The sequence below is a fragment of the Oreochromis niloticus genome, linkage group LG11 (genome assembly GCF_001858045.2).
Source record: "Oreochromis niloticus isolate F11D_XX linkage group LG11, O_niloticus_UMD_NMBU, whole genome shotgun sequence".
NCBI classification, from domain to species: Eukaryota; Metazoa; Chordata; class Actinopteri; order Cichliformes; family Cichlidae; genus Oreochromis; species Oreochromis niloticus.
Window position 1 is genome coordinate 5912927 of NC_031976.2, and position 27921 is coordinate 5940847.

Consider the following 27921-nt stretch of genomic DNA (forward strand, 5'->3'; position numbering starts at 1 on the left):
CTTCAAATGTCTACAAAACATTTTATCAAGCCAATGTTCCATTTTTGTGCACTTTTGGATGTAGATGTGAGTCAAATGCTTATTTTTCCTAAAATTTTGGAACAGAGTGCTTTAATCTCACCTCATCACACATTCCTTTTCACCTAGAATCTGTGTTTTTATCAAGACCATAGTGATTACTGCCTGATTGCTCTAGTGGACTAAAATATCTTGTATAGATAACCCCAGCTTCTGGCTTTATAGATGCTCCAGGTTCTTTCAGCATCTCCCCTCACACTTGTCTGATTCAGTCCTTGCTTTAAGCTGTGGGACATATTTCAAAACCCAATCCAGTATATGGGTGACCCAAAACAATGTTACACTGAGATTTCATAGGATTATCCAGCTTTGCTGCTTATGGTGTGTGTTCATATCATTTTATGGTTCACAGAGGAAGGATTTTCATTAAATACCTTTCATCCTCACTGAGAGATGCATGTAAATCACCATCGGTGCTCTATGTGCCTTCAGTTCTCAGAGGGATCTTTGTGTTAACTGTGGTTGTGTTTTTCTTTTGGGGTATATGGATGAAGTTCTTGTGTAGCCTGATTAGTCCTGTGTAGGCAGCTATACAATGTACAGCATGAACAGGGACTTTGTGCTTACACTGACCTGCATCTATTGATTTAAAAGCCTTCAGCTTACCCTAGATTCCAGCTGCCACATGATTTTCAGTCTTATTCAGACTTTTTGGCAAACTGCCCCAATAATTAGGCTTGTCTATAAGGAATCCTAGCTTCAAATCTAGACATTTTTTTCCTTTTTGGTTTGTTTTAATATGGCGTTGAGGGTGAAAGTTAATTTAATAATCAGAAGTGTAAAATTTTTATCCGCTCACTTGTCACTTCCTCTTGTGTGTGCACCTATGGTGTACAGTGTAATCCTCTCTTGCATGGATTAGGTTTGTCTGTTTACAGCTGACCTGTCTGCAAGATTTTTCATGTGCTGTAAGAAACTAAAAACAGGGTTTTAAATGCACACATACATATATGTATTTATTCGTTCTTAGTTATCCTACTTGATGGTTGGATGTTTCAGGCCTGTCTGGTACAATAATAATAATAATGATAATAATAATAATAATAATAATAATAGTACTACTACTACTACTGCTAATAATTATAATTTAAGAGTAGTAGTAGCCAATTTCCATGTTAAACATTAAGTAAGTAAGCCATGGTTATAGAAACCAATTAGTCCTATGCAGTCATGTTCACTTGTCCAATAACTGTATACAAGATTTTTTTTAAGTCATTGCTGTGGTCCTGTGGACCCGCTTTCCTCAAAATCTCGCGATATGATTTGAATTTCCGAGCCAGAACGAGAATTGTGAACAACAGAGCGAGCTCTGTAAGAGCTGTTGTCGTTCGAAACGGAAAGGATAGGTGGGACCGAAGACAGAGGAAAAATAAGTTGGCAAGTAACTGACGGCTCTGCAGTGAGACCAGGGATTAAAGAACTGAAACGTTTTCTGAAAAAGAGAGCGTTTCTTCTTTCCTGCTGTCTCCGGAACAAGTGTCACTAGCAACAGACGGTACGTTCTCATCGTTTCTAGCTAACCTGGCTAACTGGTAGCCAATTGCTGCTGCTCGCTGTGTTTGGTACTTAGTTAGCTGACTTGCTTTCTGGTAACCGTCAGCTAGACAAGCTATGGAAAATTTCTTGTGGCGCTTAGCTTTGTTTTGTTAACATCACGTGCCCTGCTTTACGTTCGGACACGTGTAAGACATGGTGATAATTGTAAGAATAACGTAAACTGTCCTTAAACACAGTGCATAATGCAGCTAACCGAGCTGTGACTCTGATGTCATTGAGAAGTTTAGTACGTTACACCGACTCGTGGTATTATCACTGCGTTTTTGTTTTTTGTTTACTCAAAATAGCTACCAAGAACTATACGATTGCAATACTTTCTGTTTAGCCCATTAAAGGCGCTGGACTTCCTTTAACCGACGTCAAGTACGAAGATAAAAATCGTGGTTTCAGAGTTTTCTCAGGTTTTGCCCGTCACAGAGAGAGTTTACTAAAATGTAAACCACAGATCTGTGTCAGAGATAAATTTTTAGGTGCTTAATGGTTCTCAACGATTGTATAAGGCTTTAGATTTTGTATTGCTTTTAGTATTCGAGTCTTTTCAGAAGTTCGTTCGTTTTTAGTAACTCCAGGTAAACATAAATATGAAATGGTGCAGTGTACATGTACAACAATCAGCTCTTAGGCACTGACAGCTAAACATACTACTTTACGGAGGCTGTGAATTAGTAAGCGATTAAAGCACTTTTCAGTAGTAGTAGCAGAAAGAGAAAATAACTGTCGCTAGGTAGACCTTGGTAGCATCAAACTAAATCTTATAAGTTGGTATGTTGGGCTCTCACCTATACAAGTAAAATAAAAACCTTTTTTGCTCATTTGCTTTCCCTAGTCCTAAGCATTTCTTAATTTGCTATTCCAGTTTATTTAATATGCCACTGTGAGCTATGATGTTGTAGTAAATGTATTCATTGTATGTACTAAAAATTTAATGTCCCACTTCCCCCAACTGTTATCTGTTTTGATAGTTAACATCATTTGCTTAATACATTGCACATACTCAGTCACTGCTGATTTGGACTGGTGACACTATACAAAAATTATGAGGGATTATTGAGAGAAACACCTAGGAGCCATCCAAAACATATTTCACTCCACAGCATTATTTTGTTATGTGTTATGACATCTATGTGTGCTTTGAAATATATGCACGTTTGGAACAGCTTCATTGATTTAGTACAAAATGAAAAAAAGGTCATTTTTTCTTTACTCTTCTGTTCCCCATTTCATCAGTTCAGCTCTGTGTTTGAGGGGAAAAAACAGGTGAAGTGGTAATTACAAAACTTTTTACTGTGTAAATTTAAGTGTAATAAAATCTTTCTGCCAATTGGCTAAACTGTCTAAACTTGAAGATGGAAAGATGTTAAACCAAGAATTCTCAAAGTCAAACTGAAAAATCTGCAACTTGAAGTTGATGACAGTTCAGATCCTAGGACCTCACCCACTCATAGCATTACAGCTGTCGCCACAAAGCAAACAAACTATGGGGAAACACAATAGTCAAATCAGAAGAATTAGAGATAAAGTTGAACATGTACACCTTGAGAGTTTGATAATATCTCTAAATTAAAACAAAAAAAAATTGTAAGAGATGTTTCAAAGTGTTCCAAAAAAAGTACATCTTCAAATTTCACAAGTATTTCTTGGTCTAGGATAGCACTGATCACATTATTGATAGTGGAAGTTGCTCTGTTGAGAGGCGAATCATTTTTGTTTTATGACAGCTTCACTGCCCACTGCCGCCTACTGTTGGTATCATATTGTTGGCATACCTGCCAGATAAATGACTCCAAAGATAATCAAACTGTGAAAAGTAGAGCTTGTATCAAGAACTAGGTCCTTTAAATTGGATGCCCTTGTGCTTCTGGTTTGTGTGTGTTATGTTAATCATTTAGCCCACGTTTTGCATTATCCATCTTATGTGGGATGCTTCTTTGATATAATTTGCAGAGATCAAGCATCTTGTTTTTCATCATTGATTTTCATTCATTGATTTATGCTTGTTTACTCCTTTAGTTACATCATTTTATGTTATATTTCATATATAAAGAAATATAAATATATATTTCTGCCTCTCCTATCTTCTGTTTTTGTTACGTTAATTTTTAATCAGACATTTGAGTGGTGCATTTAGAGAATCACAAATTATTTATATAGTTAAAAAAATTTAATATAATTTCATAATATACATAGAAAATTATTGTCTTTGCTTTGCCGCTCATTGGTAAAGCTTTCTACTGGTCCTCCAGATGAGATCATTTTGAGGTTAATACTTTTATTGTGTTTAATGAGCACTAGAGTCTGCTCCCTGGAGTCATCAGTGTTTGGGTGTTAGAGGCCACCATGAACTTGGCGGCATGTTGCCTAGACCTGTGTGTTCTTCCAAAGAAAGGTCATTAGCCCAGCATGATGATCTGGACCTTTATTTTCTGTGTGTGTATGTCAGGACCCCGTGACCCCCACAACCCCCCCACCCCCGCTCAATGGTAAACACAGCTGCAAGGTTAGGTGATGGTCTGGTTTGGTCAGTGCATTAGAGGGCTTCTATTACGACCTATATCTGTGCAACTGATCTGATCCTGCATACATTTTTTTTAATGCTTTGAAGTAGTCTTGGGCGATATATTGAATATACTCGATGTATCTGGAGTTTTTCCATTTGCGATGGTTAAAATGGCTTTATCGTAATCATCGAGATTAAATTGCCATGGAAATATTAAGCCGAATGTGTTTAATTTACTGTGAGTTTTGTTTTCTCCCACACACCGTGATGTGCCATTAATTTCCTCCTCCCAACTGGAAAATTTTCTACCTGGCCCAATGCATTGAGCATGCATGTTTATATACTACCAGATAGGGGAAAAAAATGGCGACGGCCGGAGTTTCAGACGAGCAAGGAAATGAGACTTGCTGTCATTTGGATTTCACAAGGAGGGTGTCGAATAAAATGCGGTAATTTACAAAACATGCTGTAAAACTATTGCCAAGAATTTATTCCACCAGCTGAAAAGTCATCCTCTGCAAAATGAAGACTGTTTTAAACTCCGCATGTCAACGTCTCCCCACACACCAAAGAAAATAAGGTTAAATAAACCTGCTGTGATACCTGTGACTGTTCTTGGTCAGTCGTTTTTATAGTCACTGCTTTTACATTTTTTATATAAGTACAAAAGAGCAACTTTTTAATTTAAATTGTTTTATTTTGTCTCTTGAATTCTTGCTTGATGTAAGAATTCAAGAGACAGACTGTGGGATTATAGTCATTTGTGAAAAACCTCTGTATGCAATGGATAGAAAATGGTTAAAATAAAACACTTAAATTATTCAGATTTTTTTGTATTCGAAGTAGAAAAAAAAAAAACATTGAATGGTCGATTTGAAGAAATATACCATTGCAATTTTAGGCACTATATGGTTGAGAATAACATTTGTTTTTGGAACATTGCTTCGCTCCGTATTGCAGGACTGTTTAGGACTTAAATATAACTTCTTTCTTTCTTTCTTTCTTTCTTTCTTTCTTTCTTTCTTTCTTTCAAATAAATGTTTTTGCTGACATTAATACTTGAACAACCAGCAGCAGATTCATTCATAACAGCCGGTATTTTAAAATGTGTTTCACTTTCCAATAACAGGCCTTATAGATGGACATTAACTGCAATAATAACATAACATGAAATACTGGTAACCACTTGGTGAACATGGCAGTCATAATCGGTTCTTGTTAATCCCATAAAATACTGTCCAGTCACATGCTACACCTCATCATGCACAAAATGCAGGGATTCTCTACTACACCATCTTCTTAAAGTGCCCTGCATGGTTGTGTGTAGGGAATTGGTAGATTCTTCACAACACTTGCAAACCACTATCCTCCTGTTGTAGCACTTTTCTGTCACCATATGGCAGCGTCAAAAAAAGTGAAACATGCTATGTTGTGGACTAATCTTATTTGCTTCTTTAGTTTGATCTTTAATTTAAAAAAAAAAAAAAACCTTCCTTCTCTTTGTAATGAACTCCATTTTCTTTCTCTTTCCTGTTCAGACAATTAGCTTTCTGCCTACACCTAGCATCGTTGCTATCAGGCAGTGACACGTCAATGTTTTGGAGTGCATGTAAGCATGAGTGCAATGGTTACATACCCATAATCCTTTGTTATGGCAAAGAGCTACGGAAACTGATAATTTTGGGGGACAGTAAATACTGCAATATCTATATTTTGAGTAGTGCTTCTACTCGTTCCTCCGGCACATTACTTTAACATATTGAGTAATCTATTACTCAGCAGGCCTGATGTAAACATTTGTGTTTGATAACTATGAGTGGCTGATTGCTATTCATGATAAATGAAAATGTAGTGAAGGAGGTTATTGAAGTCCGACTCATATTTAGATGCTCCTCATATTCCTTTTTGATCTAAACATGCATGCAGTGCAGTCACAATTAACATGTAGGCCACCTCTTGCACTGCTGTGAAAGACAGATTTACATGGTTTTAAAGGAGTCGCTGATATCAGAGGTTTTTCTTGCACCTCTCTGGCATAGATTTTAAAGGATTATTTTCACCCTGCACAGTATAATAGAACTATTTCCCTACTTCCACTGTAATTTTGGATTCTTTTGTGCTGCATACTTGCAATTTACTCATTCATTTCTCTCCATTTCACACCCTCTTCCTGAGCTGTTAGCTCTCTCAGCTGAGCAGAAATGCCAGGATGCTTACCTCATCCTGCTCCCCTCCTTTTGAGGGACGTCTGAGAGGTTTGGGGGCTGGGGGTGGGGGGAATAGGCAGGCAGCTGGAGACTGTACTGGCTTTGTTGGGGTTGGAAACTTTTCCCTTTCTTCTCCCTGTCTGCCTGCTAGCCTCTCTTTGTACATTAAACAATGCCTTCTCTGTTCACACTGCTGTTGTGATTGTTCTTTGCACTGTTTTAATTCTTTGTATTGCTTAGTCACAATCTGAACACAATCCATTGAGTTTTTGATGTTGTACACCTCAAAAGTCTTCTTTTTCCTTTGTCTTTTTAGGAGGCGTATATTACATACAATCTTGCATATAATTTTCTGCTACATAGAAAGATAGTCAAATAATCATGCTGGCATGTTTTAAATGTCTTCTCTGTTCACATTAGTACAGTTAAATCTACCAGCTCAATACACACACCTCCAGACTTCAGCTTGCTCCACACTGTGGTGTAAAAGGTGGAACTCTATTTGACTTTCATCCCACATCACTCAATAGTGGCTCAGCTTGTCTGCCAGGATGTTGCTCGGTGTCTGTTAATGATGCAGTGGAACTCTTAGTTCTGCATTGACTGTCCCCAACCCCATAGAAGCCCAGGAATGTGCATAGAGGCAACATTACACACGAGACCGGCAGGCCAGGAATGCAGCTGCAGTGAGACTGACTGACTGACTACACTGGCTCAGCTGTGTGATGTCCGTTTCTTTCCTGTCATCACTGCTAGTTGACATAGCTATCTGTCAATATACCTTTTCATCCATTCATCTTTAAATCTTCTGTCTTCACTTGTCTCGTATGTATATTTCTGTCTCTTTGTTTATCTACAATTCTCAGTATACCGTGTGCCAATCAGTGAGTCCACATACTTTTTGTGTGTGGTTTTCCTTGCCCTCTCATATTAGTCCTTCACACCCTGCTTGTCAGTTATATAAAAAAAACCATTTCACTAGTTAACTTCAACGGGTCAAGTTTAGAGAATCCCAGATGTGGAATGATTAGCATTCTTCTGCAGTGCACACTAGGGCTGCCACGATTAGTCGACTAGTCACGATTACGTCGACTATCAAAATCGTCGACGACTAATTTGATAGTCGACGCGTCGTTTGAAGCTTTGTAAGATCCCAAAAGACGCAGGAATAAGTAGTAGGATTTAAGAGTGTAATAACGGACTGAAACAGAAGATGGCAGCACTGCATGTACAAGGATGCCAGCTGCCGTTAAACCCCGAAGAAGAAGAAGCTGTGTCCCAGAATTCATAGCGCGGCCCTGCTCAGTTTCCAACAATGGCGGCAGCTAGTTAGTTTTAATATTACTCTTATTATTCTTTCTGTGTCACAAAATAAACGTTTAACATATTTTCAGGGGAGAATGTAGCTGTGTAAACCTCAAATATCTGCTCAGTTCATGAAGACACCACATATTTTCAAAAGCGCTCCGATGTTTTCGGAGACGTCTGTTACCCACCAGCTCGATAGCTAGTCGGGGTTCAAAGCTCGCTAGAGCCGGTGAGAACACCGGAATCCCGGCAAATCGTTTTCAAACCCCCTGCCGTCTTTCGCTACTCAGGTTAAACATGATATATAAGTCACTTGGATAACTTAAAAATGTTATTGTTTGGCTTTTTTCAGTATTTTATTTGTTCCTAAGTAAATCTGTTTGTCTGAGATTAAAGATATAGTTTTTACACAGCTGAATAAACGTCAAGCAGACAACTGATTAGAAGTGTGAGATGCTCGAGAATATACTCCGGTGACCTGTTATATTTTAGATAGCAAGGAGCAGACGGCTGAGTTTATTAAACTTCACCGAAACAATCTGCAAATTTCATTAAAATTTAATAAACTATCATCTTGTCTTTATTTTTTAGTTAGCACATACGTTAAACACTTAAAGCTGTAAGCTAATGATAGTTATATAAGAGCAGATGCATGCTGGTGCAATAAGCTGTACGTTGTATGTCCAGTGGATGCATGATCTGATTAGTCGACTAATCGCAAAAATAATCAGTGACTAGTCGACTATCAAAATAATCGTTTGTGGCAGCCCTAGTGCACACAGGGTTGCCCTGTCCTTTGTGTTGCATCAAAAGAAGGTGCTTTAACCTCCATGGCCTCAATGCTTGAACATGAAGAGGTTTGCCCTTCATAATTTTCCTTTCACTCATTCTGAGTGAGCTTATGTTTAACCAGAATGTCAACATCGCAGGAGGAAAAAGAAAACACATTGGGAACTTTCAAATATTTTGTCATTGTTTAGTTGTGTATGTATCTTGTGATGTTTGTTCTTTTCATATCAAGAATTCAATGTCATTCTTTTATGGCATAGGTTAGAGGTTACAAATATAAGCAAATGCCGCACCCGTCTTATAAATCTTAAATATGTGGAGTTTAGTCATTGAAGTATGTGCAAACAATTTGGAAATTCTTAAATCATATGGTACACGATGAGACACTATGTCTGTGAAATAATGATGATTACATGGAACTGTCATCAAAGTCATATGTCTGGAGATGGTTAAATCTCTCAAGCATGAAAGGAACTTTAACACACTTTTTAGTGAACTTTTTAGGTACATTAAACAATGCCTAGATATGTAATAGATTCTTGTTAATGCCTTTTGGGTGACTGTATCAGGATATTTGTGCACATACATGTAAGAGATTTTAAGTATATGGGAAAACATGAATCACTGCCACAGGAAATCTGTGCTGTTGTTGAGTTTATTGTACCCATGGTTCTCAGCATGTATTTAGTGTGAGGAATACTCTCCCAGGCTGCAACAGGTCAGTTGAGGTCAATACTGGATCTGGTCTCTCTCTCCCTTTGTCTCTGTCTCTCTCTCACTCTGGAATGCCAAATAAACTCAGTCACCAGAGAAATCTGTGGTACATCCACCAGCCCTCATCTTTCTATGTGCTGCCACTTTTTTTTTGCACTTGTGCCTTCGTCCAAAGTGTCCGTTATTCACAATTTACATCCTTTCATGCTCCTAATAAGGGATGTCGACAATACATTACCTAAAAGATTTTTCTAGTTAACTCACATTGCCTTTGTATTGTGTTTTGTTGCTAACAGGTGTAACAATAAAGTTAAATTTTAACAAACTAAATGATAATGATTGTAACAACTAATGTTATAAGCAGAAACCAGCTCGGTTCGTTCACTATGTTAGTGTGAACAAGATAATTTGTCTTTGTGAATGTTGTCTGAATGCTTCTGAGTCTTTAAAGTAGAACCAGTGCAGAAGTACCAACAGGGAGCAACTCTTGTTGTTGCTGAAAAAACAAAATTGGTTCTACAAAGGTCTATGGTGAAAATGGCCCTTTGTGCTGTAACTTCAACACTTTCTTGATGAGCTTCTAGTTTTAATAATCTTAATAATAGTTTTGTAGATTTTGTTCCTGATAGGAGTCCTAAAGGAGGCTAAAGCAGCACATATGTCTGAGTGTGCTTATCTTGTGATCACAGTACATAAATGCAAGTATGCAATGTCTTGGTTTTACAGTCAGAGCTTCCCTTGCTGGCTATGTCCAGATTCAGGACATGTAAAGGCTCAGGTGTCCACTTTGTTTAGCATTTGTTTGTGGAAGATATATTTGTTTGCAAGTTAGGTTTTTATTTGTAGATCACATAAAATGCATTTGTGATGAGCTTAAGACTAAATTCTCTCTTTCCATACCTTTTTTTCTGCATTACATGGGGTGTGAATAACCTTTATCCCCACTGTGTTTAAATATAGTTTATAAATCTGTTTTACTTAAGTCCGAGAAAGGTTCAAGGCTGCAGAACCTGTGTGGAAAACTGAGAACTGAGGAAAATTGACAAAAGGCATGCAGTGAGCTTGTGAAGATGTAAGAATCAGTTTTAATTTTTTTGCCTAGTAGTTTTTATCAATTACCTGCGAAAACAAGATAACTACATAAAAAAATAATGCACAAAGTCAAAAACCTATAATGAAATGTACTGACACTTTTGTCAAAAAAAAAAAGAAAAGCCAAGATGAAAATGTTCTGGATAGACTAGATCCAATCAGAATTAAGTTGTGTAGTGAGGTGGGAGGAAGTGATCCAATTGGAAGGAATCTCCTTGTGTAGCAAAGTTAGATTTTCCCAATTTGAACTGCTGTCAACAAACAAGGTGGGAGTCTCCCTGCTTTTTGTTTCTTGTGTTCAGGGTCTGGCTGCAGGGCTGAGTTCATCATACACTTAGGTTTAAAAATCACTCTGGGTACTTAACTAGCTTAAGTGTTAGCATGCTGTCTGTGTGGAGCCTTGCAAAGAGCCCAAGTTCTGTTAGCAGCATAATGCAGTTGTTTCTGTCCTGAATGCATTTTGCACTTTACCATTGCACATATCTCAACCATCCCATCCTTAATATAAATAAAAGTATTGTCCAAGTCCACACTGTAGACTGCGCCACTATTTTCCTCCAGCACACAAACTGAAATCAGATGATTGTAGTGCAAGTGAAATCAATAAGCGGATTGGCAAGCAGACTAACAATTCCAAGGAACTGAACTACTGGGAACTGGTTCTCTACAAGTTTTTGATTCCCATACATATCTATAATAGAAATGGCCTGGACTAAGGATTGCTCCATATTTTTCTGCATCAGTTCTTTTCTCCATCTCTCCTAGATTTCGCAGTAAAACATCCCACACATGGGTGTGTTTCATTGTATGGATGGAACACACACACACTCACACACACACAGAAAGTAATGAAACATAAAATAGAGATTAAAGACCAACAACCAAACATACATCAACAACAATCTGAGAACAGAGGACAAATAACAGCAAATTGAGAAGTTGGTGAGCTTGAACTGATAGAGAATAGATGTCTGTTCTGAGCCTATGAGAATGCAAATGGTCTAAGTCATTACTGAGCAGGCTCGCTGCAGAAGTCGGTGTGATGCTGAATTCCACTGATGTGTGAACAGCACAGCCAGTATTCTGTGTGTTCACTGCTGGTGAGTGGGTGTCATATGTGCTTCGTCCTCCATGCTCTATCAGGAGGTCCCTCACCTAAACCACACAGAGTATTTTCAGCATTGCAGATACATTCAAGACGGACCATGTGAGAGAGGAAATGGTGGAAAATAATCGGAGCTATTTTTTCTGATATTATCTGAAATTCATGGATGAAATTATATTAAATAGGCTTTTGCTTTATTTTTACTTTGTTTGTTTCTCTGGGGTGGAGAGAAGCCAGCTTGTTAATAAATAAATGTAAAAAACCCTCAGACTAAAAATACGCTGAAATGAAAGTGCACATAAATTTAGTTTGCAACATAAATTAAAAAACAAAACGGCTCTCTTTTTGGGAGATGAGATTCATTGGTAGTGTGGACTGTGTTAATGTATTTAAACTGACACACAGAGAAATGCTTTAACTGCTGACCACAGTTTGCAGCCAAGAAGCTGACATAGGCGTTTGATTTTTGTGAGTGTCTTACCCAGGGTCTTGAGATGAGACTGCTGGGCAAGTCTAGCTACATCATCAGTCCTCTCATCACACACATGCACACACAGCTATCTGCTCAGCAGCGATAAGCCCAATAATTCACTCCTTGGCTGATTTAGATGCAGTGGTAGCTTTGTGACAGACACCAAGGTCAGGATAAAGCACCTGCCCTACATTTTCCTTTTCATGGATGAATGAAAGTTATTAGCCTCTGTCATCCAGTGCACTTCACACTGACTGTACCCTCATTTCTTTCTGCTTTTATTTCTGCTCGCAATACAGTGCACCTACATGTAGCAGTAGTAGTATGGGAGTTTGTTGTTTGCAACATATTTTAGAGTCACTGCGTATGTAACTGTTTTAACAGTCTTTCATTGGTCTTACAGTGGTAGAAAGCAGGGTTGCAGCCAGCTGATGTTTAAGCTAAGAGCTGCTATAGTAGAACTGTGTTGCTATAATGCTAATTCCATATGTGTGAGAGAATAGCAAATCTTGATATTCTGTGCACAGGTAGGAGACATGGTGAAGTTGATCTGTGCCCCAGTGTGAAAAGAATGTTATGTGCACATATGTGACAGCAAATATGATTTAACTTTGTAAATAAATTGAAACCATATTTAAAAGAACTAAATGGTTTAGCCTACCTTTTATTAATAGACAGAAATGTTTGGATATCGGCTAAAGAGGTAAAATGGTTCTAATTCCTAACATTTGTCTGGTTCTTTAATAACTTTCTAAACTCTTTAAGATTTTCAGGTGTAAAAACAGGAACAGTAGGCTAATTTACAGTTATGCCTTTTGTCTTTAAATAAATTCTGGTGTGAGGTCATCTTTTACCTCATTGGCTACTGGGCTTTTTATACATTAGTTGAAACACCGCAAAGTTTTACTTAGTCTCCAGCATGTAGTGAAGCAATATACTTAGCATAACATATATATGTGTGTCTTACCAAGTTGAGAGAAATGAAACAAATTTTCATCCAGTCCCATTTATTTCTAACTGATGTGTCACTGCCCTACACTTCCTCTTACAAAAAAATACACAGCCAGTCCTGCCTGCCACATCTAGATTTCCTGTTTTCTGTCCTAACTCACAGCTAGAGGAGTCAGACTTGTGGAACAGGGAGGAGATAAAAAGGATGAAATTGTGGGGAGAATGAACGGCTTATGTTTGAGTGGAGCAAGATGTTGGTGCTGGTAGTGCCAGTGGTTTGGTTGCAGCTGTGCAGCTGTTGTGCATAGTACTGAGTGCTGCTTTTGATGTTGGGGTGTAGTGATGGTGGTAGAGATTTGTGTACTATAGTTTCAGCTCTTATGAAGTATGCACATGGATACAATGGGTGAGAAAACATACTTAGCAGGCCTCTCTACTGTTTAAATTCTTTCTACACAACTACTGTCTGTGGGTAGTTTTAGGGGTGTGTGTATATCCCCTGGCAATACTCTGCATGTGTTTCCATTCCTCTGCATAGTTCATCGCCAAGGTGTAACCAAAGACACAGATAAACAAATACACATTCAGGGATCGACACACAGCAAGCAATTTGTAGCTCCGTAGCAACACTCTCTGAAAATAACAGACATCCTTTCTCTATCTTTGTCATCAACACTCCCAGAAACACATGGCATAACACACGCAGAGTCAGTATGGATAACTGGTGTTCTGCTGTTTTAAACTGCGATACAAAACTATCGGGTAAAAAAATTGCACCTATGCAATTTATAATGGTTGCCCTTTTCTCGCTTATCTTACAGTTTTTATGAAGTTTGGCCCTACTACTCAAAACATATGACATGCATTTTCTCTCCTTGAACATTTTTCCAGCTTCTCTCTGGATAAATCTCTCAAAATAGACACTTTTTTTTCTAGCAATTTAAGATGTTAATTATAAATCAGGACATTTATTTCTCCACAAGCTGTACGAATGCACAGTTTAATGGCGACCCTCTTTTGAACAGTTAAACAGAAGGCTTATATTGTTGGCTGTTGAAAAAGGAAACTGCTTGCATAATTACAGTTGATTACAGCTGTGTGTAGCATTACAAATGAGGAAACATGCTTTCACTTACATCTGTTATTCAACAACTAGAAACCATACAGCTTCTTTCTTTTATTCTTTTGTACATTTATCGAGGCAACGTCAAGCAAGTGCACGTTATATCAAAACCTAATCCCAACTCCCAAAAAGCTCATTTTGGTTGCAGCTTCTTTTGCCTTAGCATCTCTTTGCATAATGTCTCTCTGTCACCCTCTCTTTTGGCTGTTTCGCTCACACCTTCTAAACATACCAAATTCTTAAGGCCTATTATACTTGCCATTCTCGCCCTCATAAACTGCACTATGCGCCAAAAGTGATGTCACAGCCACTGGCCAAGCCACGCTCTGGCTGCTGCAGCTAATTTGGAAATATGACTTTGTGATTGTGTCAGTTTTTTTGCCCCCATTTCAATGCTACATCAGTGAAAAACTCAATGATTCCTAGATACAAAGTTTTAAATAAGTGGACTTTCTGAAGAAAACTGAAAAACTTGAGATGTCTGTGCTGCTTTTACTCCTGATGTGGAGGTTTGGCTGAGTGGTAACACCTGCTGTTTTGGATAATACTGCTTTCAGATACCCATGCCCTCGTATAAATGGTTATGGTGATCACTGTTGTCACTGTGAGTGACATGACTACTGTAGTGACCATAATGGGTCCTTTAAGTCGACAAAACATCTATTAGATTAGGTCAGAAGCCAGCTAAATGACTAGAAGCATAAACGCACTCAGAGGTCACATGAGTCATTACTTTTTATAATGAGAGAACCATCTTTGTGTTGGCTAAAGTGACCCTTTGTATTTCAACAATTATGAGAGTAACATATTGCTTAGAGTATGCTATGAAAAACTACACTTTAGCAGCTGTTATACTGACTAAGCAAAATGTCTACAGGTAGCAGCTGTACAGGAATACTACAGCTCAAAAGAGCAGATTTTAGAGGAAGTTAAATGGTATTAAAAATATTTTCAATTCTTAGAATTTGAACTAAACATCCAGCAAGACTGTTTATCCTTTGACTCTTTATCCTTTCTAACCTATAGTATACTGTGTTGTTTTTGCTTTCTCTAGGTTCTGTTGCATCGGTTTCACACCAGTTGGCCCTACCCCTCCGCCAAAATCCGGCTATTAGATGTGACCACGAGGTTGATCAGGAGAAGCCATCATGTCTTAAACACAGAAGGGCCCTCTGGAGCCCTACCGCCCCACCGTGGCCCGCCATCCCCTCCCCTCTCCCTCCCCCGTCCACCACCTTACACCCTCTCCAAGCCCCATCCAAATCCCAGACCTTTCTGCCCATGTGAGAGACAGGCTACCCAACCCTGGCTCCCCACTGGCGCATCCCTCCCCTCCCGCCGTAGAGATGAGCTTGCAAAAGCACCAGCAGCTGGGGCGCGGAAGTGGTGGGGTAATGGGTTCTGATCGGGACCTGCAGTCCACTGCTTCCTCCATCTCTCTGCCCTCCGTGAAGAAGGCCCCCAAAAAGAGGCGTCTCTCCCTAGCCTCGCTTTTTAGGCGGCGAGGACGAGAGTCTAAATCAGGGCGCCAACGGTCCCGAGACCTGCAGCATTCTGGACCCGGAGGGCTAGGAGGGGTGGATGGCATTGCCAGTATTGAGAGTATCCACTCTGAGATGTGTAATGATAAGAACTCTGCCTTCTTCGCTGTGGCTGGGACCGGAGCTGCCTCGTCTGCTGCTGCTGCCTCCACCTCATCTGCCTCGGGGCCTTGTTCCTCTACCTCCTCATCCTCCAAGGTAGGGGGTGGGGTTGGGGCAGAGCTACTGGAGTGCCCGCTGTGCCTTCTGCGTCACTCCAGGGAGAGTTTCCCTGACATCATGACCTGTCACCACCGCTCCTGCATTGATTGCCTGCGCCAGTACCTACGTATTGAAATCTCAGAGTCCCGTGTCAACATTAGCTGCCCTGAGTGTTCAGAGCGCTTCAACCCACACGACATCCGTATGATCCTGGGAGACCACGCACTGATGGAGAAATATGAGGAATTCATGCTGAGGAGGTGGCTGGTGGCTGACCCAGACTGCCGCTGGTGTCCTGCACCAGACTGTGGGTAAGTAGTTAATTAAAATACTTGGGATTTAGTGGACCACGGAAATTCAAAGTTTGTTACCACCCTCAATGAAGACAAAAAAATGTCGTGTGTGTGTGTGTGTGTGTGTGTGTGTGTTTGTGTGTTCCCAAGTCAGCTGCTGAGTGTGAGACTTGTTTCTAATTGGACATTACTTAAATTTATCAACAAGCTAGTTGTGCAGTTTCCGCTTTAAAAATGGCTGCGTCTCAGTTCACTGCTTGCTCATGGGGGGGGGAGGGTGTGTGTGTCTGTGTGGGTGAAGTTAAACATGATGCTGTCAAACCTAAATGGTAAATAGTTCTACTTTTTAAAAAATAAAAAAAGGTATCCAAATCCAATCCAAAAATTAAGAACTGAATAATCATCAAATAAATATTGGAATAGTTGGAATATTAACTTTTTTCATAGTGTCTAAAGCTTCATCCACACTGCAAGTCATTTGCTCGGCAAACATGACTGACCTTTTGTTTTAACCTTTTGGTGTATTTGCTAACAGGTCATTTGTCAATCTGCTGTTTGTCATTCTTTTTTCATGTCACCCAAGTTGCTCACCTTGAGATTGAGAAAGCTTATTTTGGGTCCCGCCTCAAGCATAGTTGCTTGAAGTCACAGAATGTCGTTCACTTTCTGTGGTCTCTGGTCATCAAGTCACTTCCTGTGTGGATACTGCTTAAAGTGCACGTGAAACACCACATATACTAAGGCTAATTTACACTGTCATAGATTTAACACTGTCTGTGAAGCTGGATTTATGAAAAAAGCATTTAAAGTTTTTAGACCACGTCTAGCGCCATTGTGTCAGTACAGAACTGGTAACTCGGTAGAAAACAAGGAAGCTAAAACTAAAAAAGCAGTACAAGGGGTACACTTTTGTCGTGTTAAAAAGCAGGTGATATACTGTCCGTTTTCACGCTGTTGCTTAAGCAGTGAGTGGTTAATCGTTATTCGGCTAGCTGAAGAGAAACGGAAAAATCCACCTATTAGCTCTAATGCTAGGGTTTGTAGAGGACTCTATGAATGAGGTCAGTATTGAGGGGAGCCTGTTAGACTCAAGTACACCAGTGGTTGACCAGACCAACAAGCTAGAGTCAGACACCGTTTGAATTTTTGTCCTTAGGGTCAGGTGTGCTGAGCACTGCAGTTACCTGGCAAAGCAAGATGTCAGTGCAATAAAATAGTCTTTGTTTTTCCAAGCACATCCAAACAGTTTGCAACATAACTATTACATGTGCATCACACCACAAACATAACAAAGTTTTCTTACTGAAGCACGATCAGGAATCCTGACCTCCATCAGTATATTCATATGGGAATAGATAAAAAAAACAAAAACAAATAAAAGATAATAAAAAATTAAAACAAAACACTTGGGCCTTGGAGGAAGAGATGCTATACTTTTTGGAGCCCTTATTTTCTTGTTTAGAAATTCTTATGTCATATTATCTCACAGAGTGGATTGCTACTACTACTAGAAGTGAGGAAAATGTAGGTGAAGGAGAGTGTAACATAGCAAGATTTTTTTTTAATGTTATAAATCCAGATTCACAGACAAGGGTAAAGAGTGATTGGGAAACTCTAGATTAATATAAAAAAAACACCTAAATTAAAGGTGTCCAAGAAAATTTACAAATTGGGCCAAAAAAGGTAAGTCAGATTTTGTATAGGATTGTGTCAGCATAATCTTAATCAGTCCTTTTCAAGTGTACAGGAGCATTGAATTTTTTGATTATTTGAATACATATATCTGGCAATGAAGGAATTAAATAAAAATAACTTCCAGGAAATAAATACTATTTCATAAATGGAGAGATTTTAATAAAACGGTATGCTGAATGCTGCACTACTGTGGTCCTCTCTGGCAGTAAATCATTTTCATCAAGAGGATATTCTGTTAATTAAGATGTTATGGTGGAAACTGATCATTGACTTGACTCATTTTGTATTTAATACTCCGTTCATTTTGATTTACTCTGGTCAGTCATTATTAACCCCGTCTTTCTGTCTGAACACATTTACTTCAGCTCTATCTCTGTGACTCGCTCCTTGTCCCTTCTCCAGTAATCCAGTGGTGCTGGACTGTTTTCCCTGTTTAATCCTCTCTTCCTGAGTGACGGCTCATTGGCCTGCTTCCCCCCCCCCCCCCCCTCCCTCACTGTGTTGTCACTTTGTAGAGGCCCTGCAGGGTCAGTGACTCTCACTCACTGACAGATCAAATCAACAGCTCATTAATATGGTTCTGAGTGGACATCTATCTACAATTTCTTAACTGCAGACAGTTCATATTTGACATTTATGGAAAAATGGCTGAAATGTTAATTTCCAACTCCAAACATGTGACGTGGAATTTTGAAATACAGTTCATTTTTCCCCTTTTTGTATATTAAGAAGCAACGCAACACAAGTTGTTTTAACTACTCACCTATTTAGGAAAATCATTTTCCATAAGCAGGTTTCTCTGTATCATGGTGAAAGACTCTTGCTCTCTCTCAGCCATTTCCTTTTCTTCCAGGAATTGTTTGAGGTCTGAAAAAAAAGAAAAGAAAAAGAATTCATCCCTTCAGACTTTCTTAAAGTACTGTTTGTACTTTGTTCTGAATCCCAAGTAACCTTCAAAGCTTGGTATGTGTGTTTTCTCCCTTTGGATGTCCTGTTTTGTAAACTTGGCCATAATACCAGTTTCAATGTAAGAGTTAAAGGTGGCATGACGCGTTTGTTTTTGTTTTTGTTTTTGTTTTTGTTCTTTTTTTAAATTGTTTTTTCCATTCACCTCAGATAAGGTAGCACAAGATGCAAATAGGCTTTAATCTTGGAGTAATTTTCCTGCTTAGAAATATGTACAGCTGGACATGTAATATCGTATAGCATTTGCCATATAGATATCCGTTTTACATTAGTGTGTGACTTATTTGCTATTGTTGGTGTTTTACTGTCATCATCTGTGTCTTCAGCTAATGTTCCTTTCAGTCTGTAGAACAAAGTTTATTCTTTCTTTCCTTTCAGAACAGAAGACCAATGGGAGGGAAATTATAAATCAAATCAGAATGACATTTATCAGTTGAAGCTGCAACCTTTATGCAGATGACTTTACAGCTTATAGTGGCCATCTGGTTGCTTGGCTATTACCTCTGTGGTGTAGTGTGTGATCACAAAAGGTCTTTGAATTTGGCTGTTTTATTGTCATTAGCCACTTATTCATTTTTTTCTCCATGTAGAAAAGAAATGTGTCATTCTTGTAGGCTTAGATATTTATGAGGCTTAGATATTTTCCCCCTCATTTTGGTTCAGAGGAATCTCCAGTTTCCATCCATTTTCATGTTCCCCTTTTCCTGCTGCTTTTCTATGGTCTGGCCTTTTTCCCTCCTGCAGGTTAGAGGTTATGGACACTGCTTCTGCATTTTCAGAAGAAGTGGTGATGTAGAAAGCTTAACAGATCCATTGATTTTGATAATGTTTAAGTGAATGCAACTTTTCATGTTGTTCCTGTGGCTGATTTAGCAGTCTCAAGATTGGTGAGAATAGTTGCATTACAGTGAGTTTGAGGCCATTTGCTCTGCTATCTCTACAGTACTTAGGCTGAATAGTGCTAAGTGCATATCATTTTAAATGAGACCTGCATGTTGCTGTGATTCCTCACCGTCTGCATTGTAAACACAGTTCTCAACAGAGTACACCGATCCCCAGTAGAGGAAGTCTCCCAGGCTCTCTGTGGCTCTGTGATTGAAACTTGATCCTTGGGTCAGTCCCAGAGGGTCTGGGAGACTTCTGCTACGCTCGGATATAACCATGTCACACACTCTTGGGTTTCCCCAAGAAATTGGCTAGCTGGTATTTTGCAGCTGTCATCTTTAAGCTTTTTACGTTCTTAGTTTTTACTGTTGTCTCTTTGCAAGGGCTCAAGACTGTTGTGTTAAAACATGCATTATTTCACTTCCGCTGTTACTGTGTCTGACATGCATTGTTGGAGAAAAAGTTAGTAAAGAAACCAGATAAGGCAGACAACAGCTATAAATTCTGGCCCAGATTTTATACAGTAACACTGCCTGAGCTACATAAGATACTCCATCCAGCCAAAAGGGGACCTATTAGACTTTTCCTAAATTTATCTCATAATGTTGGCGTTTTTTTGTTTGTTTGTTTGTTTTTTCCTCCCTTTCTTTACTAGCAGCTTCTTGGGTGGTCTGTACCTCACAGCAGGCCATATTATTGCAAGAAACACAAACAGCATAAGGTGTAGTTAGCGGAGGTGAGACATCGTATCCAGCCGCCTGTAGTGGGACATTTCAAGTTATGGGCGTTGATTCACTTTTTGACCTAGACTTAAGTTTTTATTGGATAAACTGCAGTTTTTTGGCACCTAGTTTCTTGTTTTTAGCCCTGGAGGTAACTACTTCAGTTAGTCAATAGAAGTGTTTTTCTGTTTTATATCTGGCTGTTTAAAACTGTATGAGTAAATGAAATATCAATTTAAGAAAAATGGTTAAAATATTTTTATTACAATCTTGGCTTTCTTTGGGAGTGGCAAAAACTGTTGTAAGGCAACCAAACAGTCACAGATATTCAAGAGAGTTATTGAAGATGGCTAAAGTATAATTCCTCTCAGAAAAATGTACTTGTGAGATGATGGAGTAGATACAGGAACATAATTTTTTTTTTTTTTTTTTGTAAAGCCATCATAGGACTTCCTGCTGCAGAGTTCAAGTTAAAAAAATGAACACCGTTCTACATGACCTTTTCTCAAATGTCAGCTTAATTTTCAGCATCTTCATTTTCATCACTTTAATTTTTGTCTAAAATTCTGGTTAGAAACATTTTGCTGCTTCTGTATGATGCAGTTGTTTTCCTTCATAGTAAAATCCTTCTAGAACCAGAAGCTTCAACATTTGGCATGTATAGACTTTGCATATGACTTAAATTCAGATTCTTTGCGGGCACCGTGGTGTAGTGTTTTGCCTTATGACTTTTTTTGTGCGTCCCCTGGCAGGTATGCAGTTATTGCCTTTGGGTGTGCCAGCTGTCCGAAGCTCACCTGTGGGAGGGAGGGCTGCGGTACAGAGTTCTGTTACCATTGTAAGCAGCTGTGGCATCCCAACCAGACCTGTGACGCAGCGCGCCAGCAAAGAGCCCAGAGCCTCCGCCTCAGAACGGTGCGCTCATCCTCCCTCAACTACAGTCAAGAGAGTGGAGCTGCAGGTAGGCTGACTTAACGATTTTACACAACATGCTTACTAGGAGAAGGGAAAAAAACAAAACAAAAGAAGACAACACTGATCATCAGTCCTCAATGAGCATTCCCTAACCCACATTTCACTGTTGTAAATATTACTCTGTTGTTACTTCTAGCTGATGACATCAAGCCGTGTCCACGCTGTGCTGCTTACATCATCAAGATGAATGATGGCAGCTGTAACCACATGACGTGCGCTGTCTGTGGCTGCGAGTTCTGTTGGCTCTGCATGAAAGAGATCTCAGACTTGCACTACCTGAGGTAAGCATCTTAACACATACATATACAGTATATACTAATAGACATAAAGTACATGCTGTTGGACCAACGGTTTTGCTACAAGTATTTTAAGAATTTAGCAATTTTTTTTTTAAAAAAAGATCTTGCTGTGATGAAAACCTGTTGGTCATGTGACACCTTATAACTACAGCACATAGCTAGTAGTTGTTCCACTGTTTATTTGCTGGTTAACTTTTGTTTCCAGATTGGTACCTGAGATTAGAAGGCTATCCAGTGCTTGTTCTTCCTGTGAACGTTTCTCACTGTTTCTGCTCGTCTTTACCTCTCTCAGTCCATCAGGCTGTACTTTCTGGGGAAAGAAGCCGTGGAGCAGAAAGAAGAAGATTCTTTGGCAACTGGGAACACTCGTGGGTGCCCCTGTTGGCATTGCACTCATTGCAGGCATAGCTATCCCTGCCATGATTATTGGTATTCCTGTATATGTGGGAAGGAAGGTAAGGCCTTGCGCACACATACCTACACAGTAGTTTGGAATATATTTCAATTTTCCTGCTCATAGTTTTTACTACACGGATTTCGTTTATTATTGGGTCATTATTGGTTATTATTATTATTAGTGTCTCTATGTAGATTATTAGTATTATAAAGTCATAATTCATTCTTAGTGTTGCATGTACCCGTTAATCCTTTCAGAATGTCCACATGCTTGTTGCATAACTTTATTCATGTCACTGCTGTCAGCAATCAAAGTAAACATGGCGAGTAGCCAGAAACAATCACTGCAACAATCAGTAACCAGCTAGTTCTACTGACCGGCCAATGTACGCTCAGTCATCTCATTTTCCCAGACTCTGGAGTTGATCCGAGCCAGCAACAGTCATGTGTTACTAACCTGTGTGTCTGTGTATATGTGCACTTGTTTTGTGTTACTCACAAGTCAGGATCTGTTTAGAATAAGAACTTCACATTACAATAAAATGAAACCAGTTGGTCTCCAAAATTCCCCACGAAAGCCTGCCAACAAGAATCTTGAGCCAACTGACTTTTCTTCTCTGCAAACATCCAGAGCACATTCAGAAGTGATCACAACACACACGAAACATCTGAACATGAATCACTTACACTGCACAAGCTCCAAAGTCAATATAGATATCTTTGAACCATTCTCCCAGGTGTTATGTAGGGGCTTTTTGCCACTAGAACTACAACATTTGTATTGTTTCTGCTATGAGATGCGGGCAGTGCAAAAGAAAAGAATGCAACAAAGAAAATGTCAGCCAACCTAAAGAAACTGCATTCATCAGAGAGTTGTCTCATTTGTGGTTTTTTAAAGAGGAAGTTGATGGTAGTAAAAATTTACACCAAAAGACAGATGGGCAGACAGTTCTGTCTCATGCAACAGTAGCTCAGTAAAGTTGTCGCAGTATTGCTTTACATGACCAGTGCCTCTAAAATAATTTCTGAGGAGCAACCAAAAGGTAAGAGGCAAACAATAAGCATTTTTATTTTTATTGTAGAAATCTGCTCCACAACAACACTGTTAATCATACTTTTTCAGTGGTGCCTTTGAGGACTCAGCTCATACGTTCACACTCCTCTAAATGTCTCTCACATTTGTGCCACTTTTCTTTCTCAGATCCATAACCGCTACGAAGGCAAAGATATTTCCAACCACAAGAGGAACCTGGTGATCGCTGGTGGGGTGACTCTGTCTGTCATCGTGTCTCCAGTAGTGGCTGCAGTCACTGTCGGTCAGTCTGTGCTCTAACCTTCATCCTCCTAACTCTCTAGTTCTCTTCTCTCTGGAGATCTTTAATAACATGCTGTGCCTGTTTTTGACTTTGTTGGAATTAGGAATTTCTTCTGTTTAATGTTCAAGTTCAGATTATACAAAAGTTTATTTTCACTCATCATTTCTCATTAGCTATTTTGTAAACATGGGAAAGATCAAAGAGGGATGGTCTGTTATGTTTTTGGGGGGTTTTTTTGTGCTCTGACCTTATTTGACCCTGGTGTCTCTATGTCTCTCGACTCTTTCACCTCTTAGGCATTGGAGTTCCTATCATGCTTGCATATGTGTACGGCGTGGTACCCATCTCTCTGTGCCGTAGTGGTGGGTGTGGTGTCTCCGCTGGGAACGGGAAGGGAGTTCGCATAGAGTTTGATGATGAGAATGACATGAACGTTGGGAGCGGGGCAGCTGCCGCTGGTAAGGTTCGATTTCTAGTCCCGATCTGAACTACCCCACCACCCAAAACCAAGAGGGCGTGTTATGCCAATCGACACTATTTGTAAATAGGATCTTTTGCTTGCTTCACTCATGGCAAGTACTCTTTCCTTCCACAGTAAACTGTTCTTCCTCTGCCTCTTCACTTTTCCAGGCCTACAGTTGCTTTGAAAAGTGTACTTGGCAGTATACTTTCATTTTACATTTTTCCTCTTTTCACACTTCAAAGGTGTGTTTGAGGATTAAAATGCTAGTTTTAGGTAAGGGTTAGGGTTGGACCCTAACTTGTGATGGTTTAAGTTAAAGAGAGCCATACAAATGTGCCTGACTTCCCCTTCACCCAGATACAGAGCCACATCCTCATACTTGGCACTGCACTTATAATACATAAGCTAAGACTGAAGAGAATCTTCTGTGAACACCTGTCAACAAGATATGCAAAGAACAGACGGATGAACAAACTGATATGTTTGATATGTTTTGTTTTGTTTTTAAATTCCACGATGATATATTGTTTTGTTTTGTTTCATGTTCTGTGTAGATACTACATCAGTCGCAGACACCAGAAACAACCCCAGTATAGGTGAAGGGAGTGTAGGTGGGTTGACAGGCAGCCTGAGTGCAAGCGGCAGCCACATGGACCGTCTGGGGGCCATTAGGGATAACCTGAGTGAGACTGCCTCCACCATGGCCCTGGCTGGAGCCAGCATCACCGGCAGCCTGTCTGGCAGCGCCATGGTCAATTATCTGAACAGGTAAATGTGTGCTGCAATATTTAAATGTGGTTGTGACTTCAATGTGCTCTCCTGCATTGTCACTGTCTTATTTTCTCTCTCTCTGTTGTCAGGCTGGAGGTGCAGGCTGATGTGCAGAAGGAGCGCTGCAGTCTTAGTGGCGAGTCTGGCACAGTGAGCCTGGGAACAGTCAGTGACAATGCTAGCACCAAAGCAATGGCTGGATCCATTCTTAATGCCTACATGCCTCTTGACAGGTGAGCATCATAGGTTTGAATAAGTCTTTAGAGAAAGCATGGTCTTCTGTTCATTAGCATGTTTAATCCAGTTCTGTGTAGCTTCATAGTATGAAACAGATGCAGTGGATTAGTGAATAATACCTGTATTATTGTACACCTGTATTATTGTTTATTTAGTATTATTGCTTATCATGTTTTGAACCTAGCCTAATTTCTAGCCTATTCTACTAGTTGGTAAAAAATTAGGCTAGTGCTATTCAAAGATAAAATGGTCATCTAGGATCTATAGTCATTATGTGTTATGAATAACAGCTCTCTGATGCTGAATGTGCTAAACACAAACTACATGCAACATCACTCTCTCATGTTTCCTGTGTCCTCTCTTCTTCCAGAGATGGGAACAGTATGGAGGTGCAGGTTGACATTGAATCCAAACCTGGCAAACTACGCCATCACAGTGGCAGCAGCAGCATTGATGACGGCAGCCACGTCGGTCGCTGCGGCTGGACCTGTCCCTCTAACGGCTGCACCTCTGCAGAGGGCAAAGGAACCTCCACTAAGTGGGCCAAAGAGGCCTCCTGCTCCTCCTCCTCCAGCTCGGGGGGCAAGAAGAGCAAAGGCAAGCTGCGGAAGAAAGGGGGAGGAGGCACAAAGATCAATGAGACACGGGAGGACATGGATGCTCAGCTGCTGGAGCAGCGCAGCACCAACTCCTCAGAGTTCGACTCTCCTTCGCTGAGCGGCAGCCTGCCATCAGTGGCCGACTCCCACTCCAGCCACTTCTCTGAGTTCAGCTGCTCCGACCTGGAGAGCATGAAGACCTCATGTAGCCACGGCTCCAGCGGTGGTGACTACCACACGCGCTTTGCCACAGTCAGCCCCCTGCCTGAAGTGGAGAACGACCGCCTGGAGACCTGCCCCACTTCTTCATCCTCCTCCCAGGGACAGAGTGCTGTGGCCACCCCCAACTCCCCCACCTCCACCACGTCCTCCCTGGGTCACGGCACAGAGCTCCCCCCTCTCTGCTTCATAGCAGAGGAGAATGTCAGCCTGGTGTGCCCCACTGAGCCGGACTCTCACAGTAACACCGGAGAGATGTTGAAGGAAACCAACAACAACACCCAGCATCATCAACCACAACAGCCAGCCCAGACGCAGCATCAGCCCAAGAACTCCTGTATACAAACTGATATTTAAAATCTCAATACCATAAGTGCTGCACACACATTGTTTTAACATCCTTTTCCTCCACTAACATAACAATCCTAGCTTAAGGTTCAACCTGCATTTTCTGTTATTCCCTTGTAAAGGGGACATGTTACTTTTGGATTGGACGTCCTCGGTTGAAAAGCAGCCACTGAGTGAAGTATTAAAAAAGGCTTCTGCAGTGCAGCCGCGTGAGAAATTTTAAGGTTATAAATGCTGATGTTTCTCCCTGTGCTGCTGCTGACACATTTTTGTCACTCACTGGCCACCTGTAACAGAAGGCAACCCACTGACTCGGGTGTGTCAGATTTATCTGTGTAGACTAAAATAAAACCACTGTGCCAGGTTTGCTAGTATTTGATTTTGGCCCTACTGTCTGGATGCAACACCATAAGAGAAGTTAACCAAGCAAGGACAAGGCAATACAACTTATTTTATTTTCCCCAACATGTATTAGTTAACAGAGGGAACCTGAGAGTTCTCATCTGTATTTATTATTAGACTGGTTGTTTTTTGTCATGGATCTGTGTTTGAAATGAAAAGGCCTGGGCTCAATGTCCTGAATCATTTTAGCTCTAAAACTGACTTAAAAACAACTGAGATTGTTTTTAAATGGATGCATGCACAGCTATTGTCCCATTGTGGGAGATGGTGCTTGATGGCTCTTTAGCAGCTCGCTAAGAAACGATTTGAGACCTGTAGCCTAATTGAGTGCATGTTCTAGCACTAAGGTGACTCAGGAAGCCTGGGCCTCAACTTGCTCTGTGGAAAGTTTGTAATGATATATGTTGAGGGTGTGGGTGGGGGCTATTTTTTGATTTGACAAAAGGTCTCTGGAAGGCCGTAGATGTTGAGATAATGCTTAAAGTCATTATAATAACATTAACCAATGGGTTGGTCAATTCTGTGAAATTGTACAAAGAAACTTTTTGTCCTGTTGAAAAGTGATTTATTCAGGCTGATGGTTTCGCCTCACTGAGTAAGAGAGAGCTTTGATATCTTTCTTTGTTAACTCATGGTGCCTTCAAGAAGCTGTTTGTGTTCCGTTTATCTCCACCGTGTCTTCTAGATTCCAAACAACAACCACAACAACTTATTGCAGAATGTCTGACTGTGTAGGAAGGATGCTCATTCACATACACAACATCCTATGGTAGATATGGTAAATGAAGACTTTTCAATTGCCTACCAAAGACAGCACTCAGGCTCTTGTTAAATCTTAAACCTTTGACTTGTCAGCTGAAGATGCAGTATTGTGCATCCTTTTGAAACCACAGGGATGAATGATACGATCCGAAATTATACAGACACACAGACTGCTGTTTTTGTATATGCTTCACAAATGCTACGCAAATAACCAGGGCTGTACAACGGCCCGAGGCACCTGCACTGTTACCTGTATTTCTTATGACATTGATATTTTGCAATGCACAAAGGTTAATGGGGATGCAGAGGTTTGTTAATGGTTACCTTCCTTATTGATTTGTCCTGTGAGTTCCTGTTTGTGTTGCCAATCGGTGCTGCTGAGCAGACTTGAAGTTAAGTTCTTCTTTATTTCAGTGTTTGCTTAAGCCTGTGTTTACCGCTCCGTGGTCTGCTTTACTGGGGGCCACCGAGTCAGCTCAGGTGAACCTCAACCATTGAATGGTATCCTGACCCAGGTCTGTTACTGAATGAACACTTTGGTTCGGTGGATTCGGCTTCATGCTGCACTCCTTCCCTGCATTACAGAAAAACAGTTTTGTTCTTCCCCTTTAGTTCGGTTTCTCATTCTTCACCCAAATTCCAATTTCTCACTCCTAAGTTGAACACTAGTGCCAGATATAATTTGTAATTTGTGCAGAATTGCATAAGGTATTTGTATATTTGTTTGGTAATTTGCTTTACTATATGCGTGTAAATGCATATCAAAAAAATTAAAAAAACAACTATATATGAAATGTTTACGGTTTCCCAGTTTTTAAGTTAATAAAACTACTGTAAATACACAAAGTGGACCTATTATGATCATTTAAAACTTCATATTTTTAATATTAGACTGTTAAGAGAAGTTTTGCTTTATTCACTGTTCAAAATAATCCTTA

At 40.0% G+C, this 27921-nt stretch overlaps 1 protein-coding gene across 1 annotated transcript; it reads left to right on the forward strand.

The window, feature by feature from the left end:
• Positions 1 to 1350: 1350 nt before the first annotated feature.
• Positions 1351 to 27777, forward strand: LOC100701846 (E3 ubiquitin-protein ligase RNF19A). Its single transcript, XM_003452127.5, has 10 exons — positions 1351 to 1573; positions 14948 to 15946; positions 20949 to 21157; positions 21308 to 21452; positions 21763 to 21925; positions 23068 to 23182; positions 23479 to 23640; positions 24200 to 24413; positions 24506 to 24649; positions 25024 to 27777. Exons 2-10 carry the CDS (start codon positions 15240 to 15242, stop codon positions 25826 to 25828), a joined length of 2664 nt encoding a protein of 887 aa, XP_003452175.2. The 5' UTR covers positions 1351 to 1573; positions 14948 to 15239; the 3' UTR covers positions 25829 to 27777.
• The last annotated feature ends 144 nt before the right edge of the window (positions 27778 to 27921 follow it).

Coding starts and splice junctions, on each gene's coding strand:
- LOC100701846 (XM_003452127.5), top strand. CDS start 15,240: ATGAGCTTGCAAAAGCACCAGCAGCTGGGGCGCGGAAGTGGTGGGGTA. Junction 15,947..20,948: donor TGTCCTGCACCAGACTGTGG/GTAAGTAGTTAA, acceptor GTCCCCTGGCAG/GTATGCAGTTATTGCCTTTG. Junction 21,453..21,762: donor TCAGACTTGCACTACCTGAG/GTAAGCATCTTA, acceptor TACCTCTCTCAG/TCCATCAGGCTGTACTTTCT.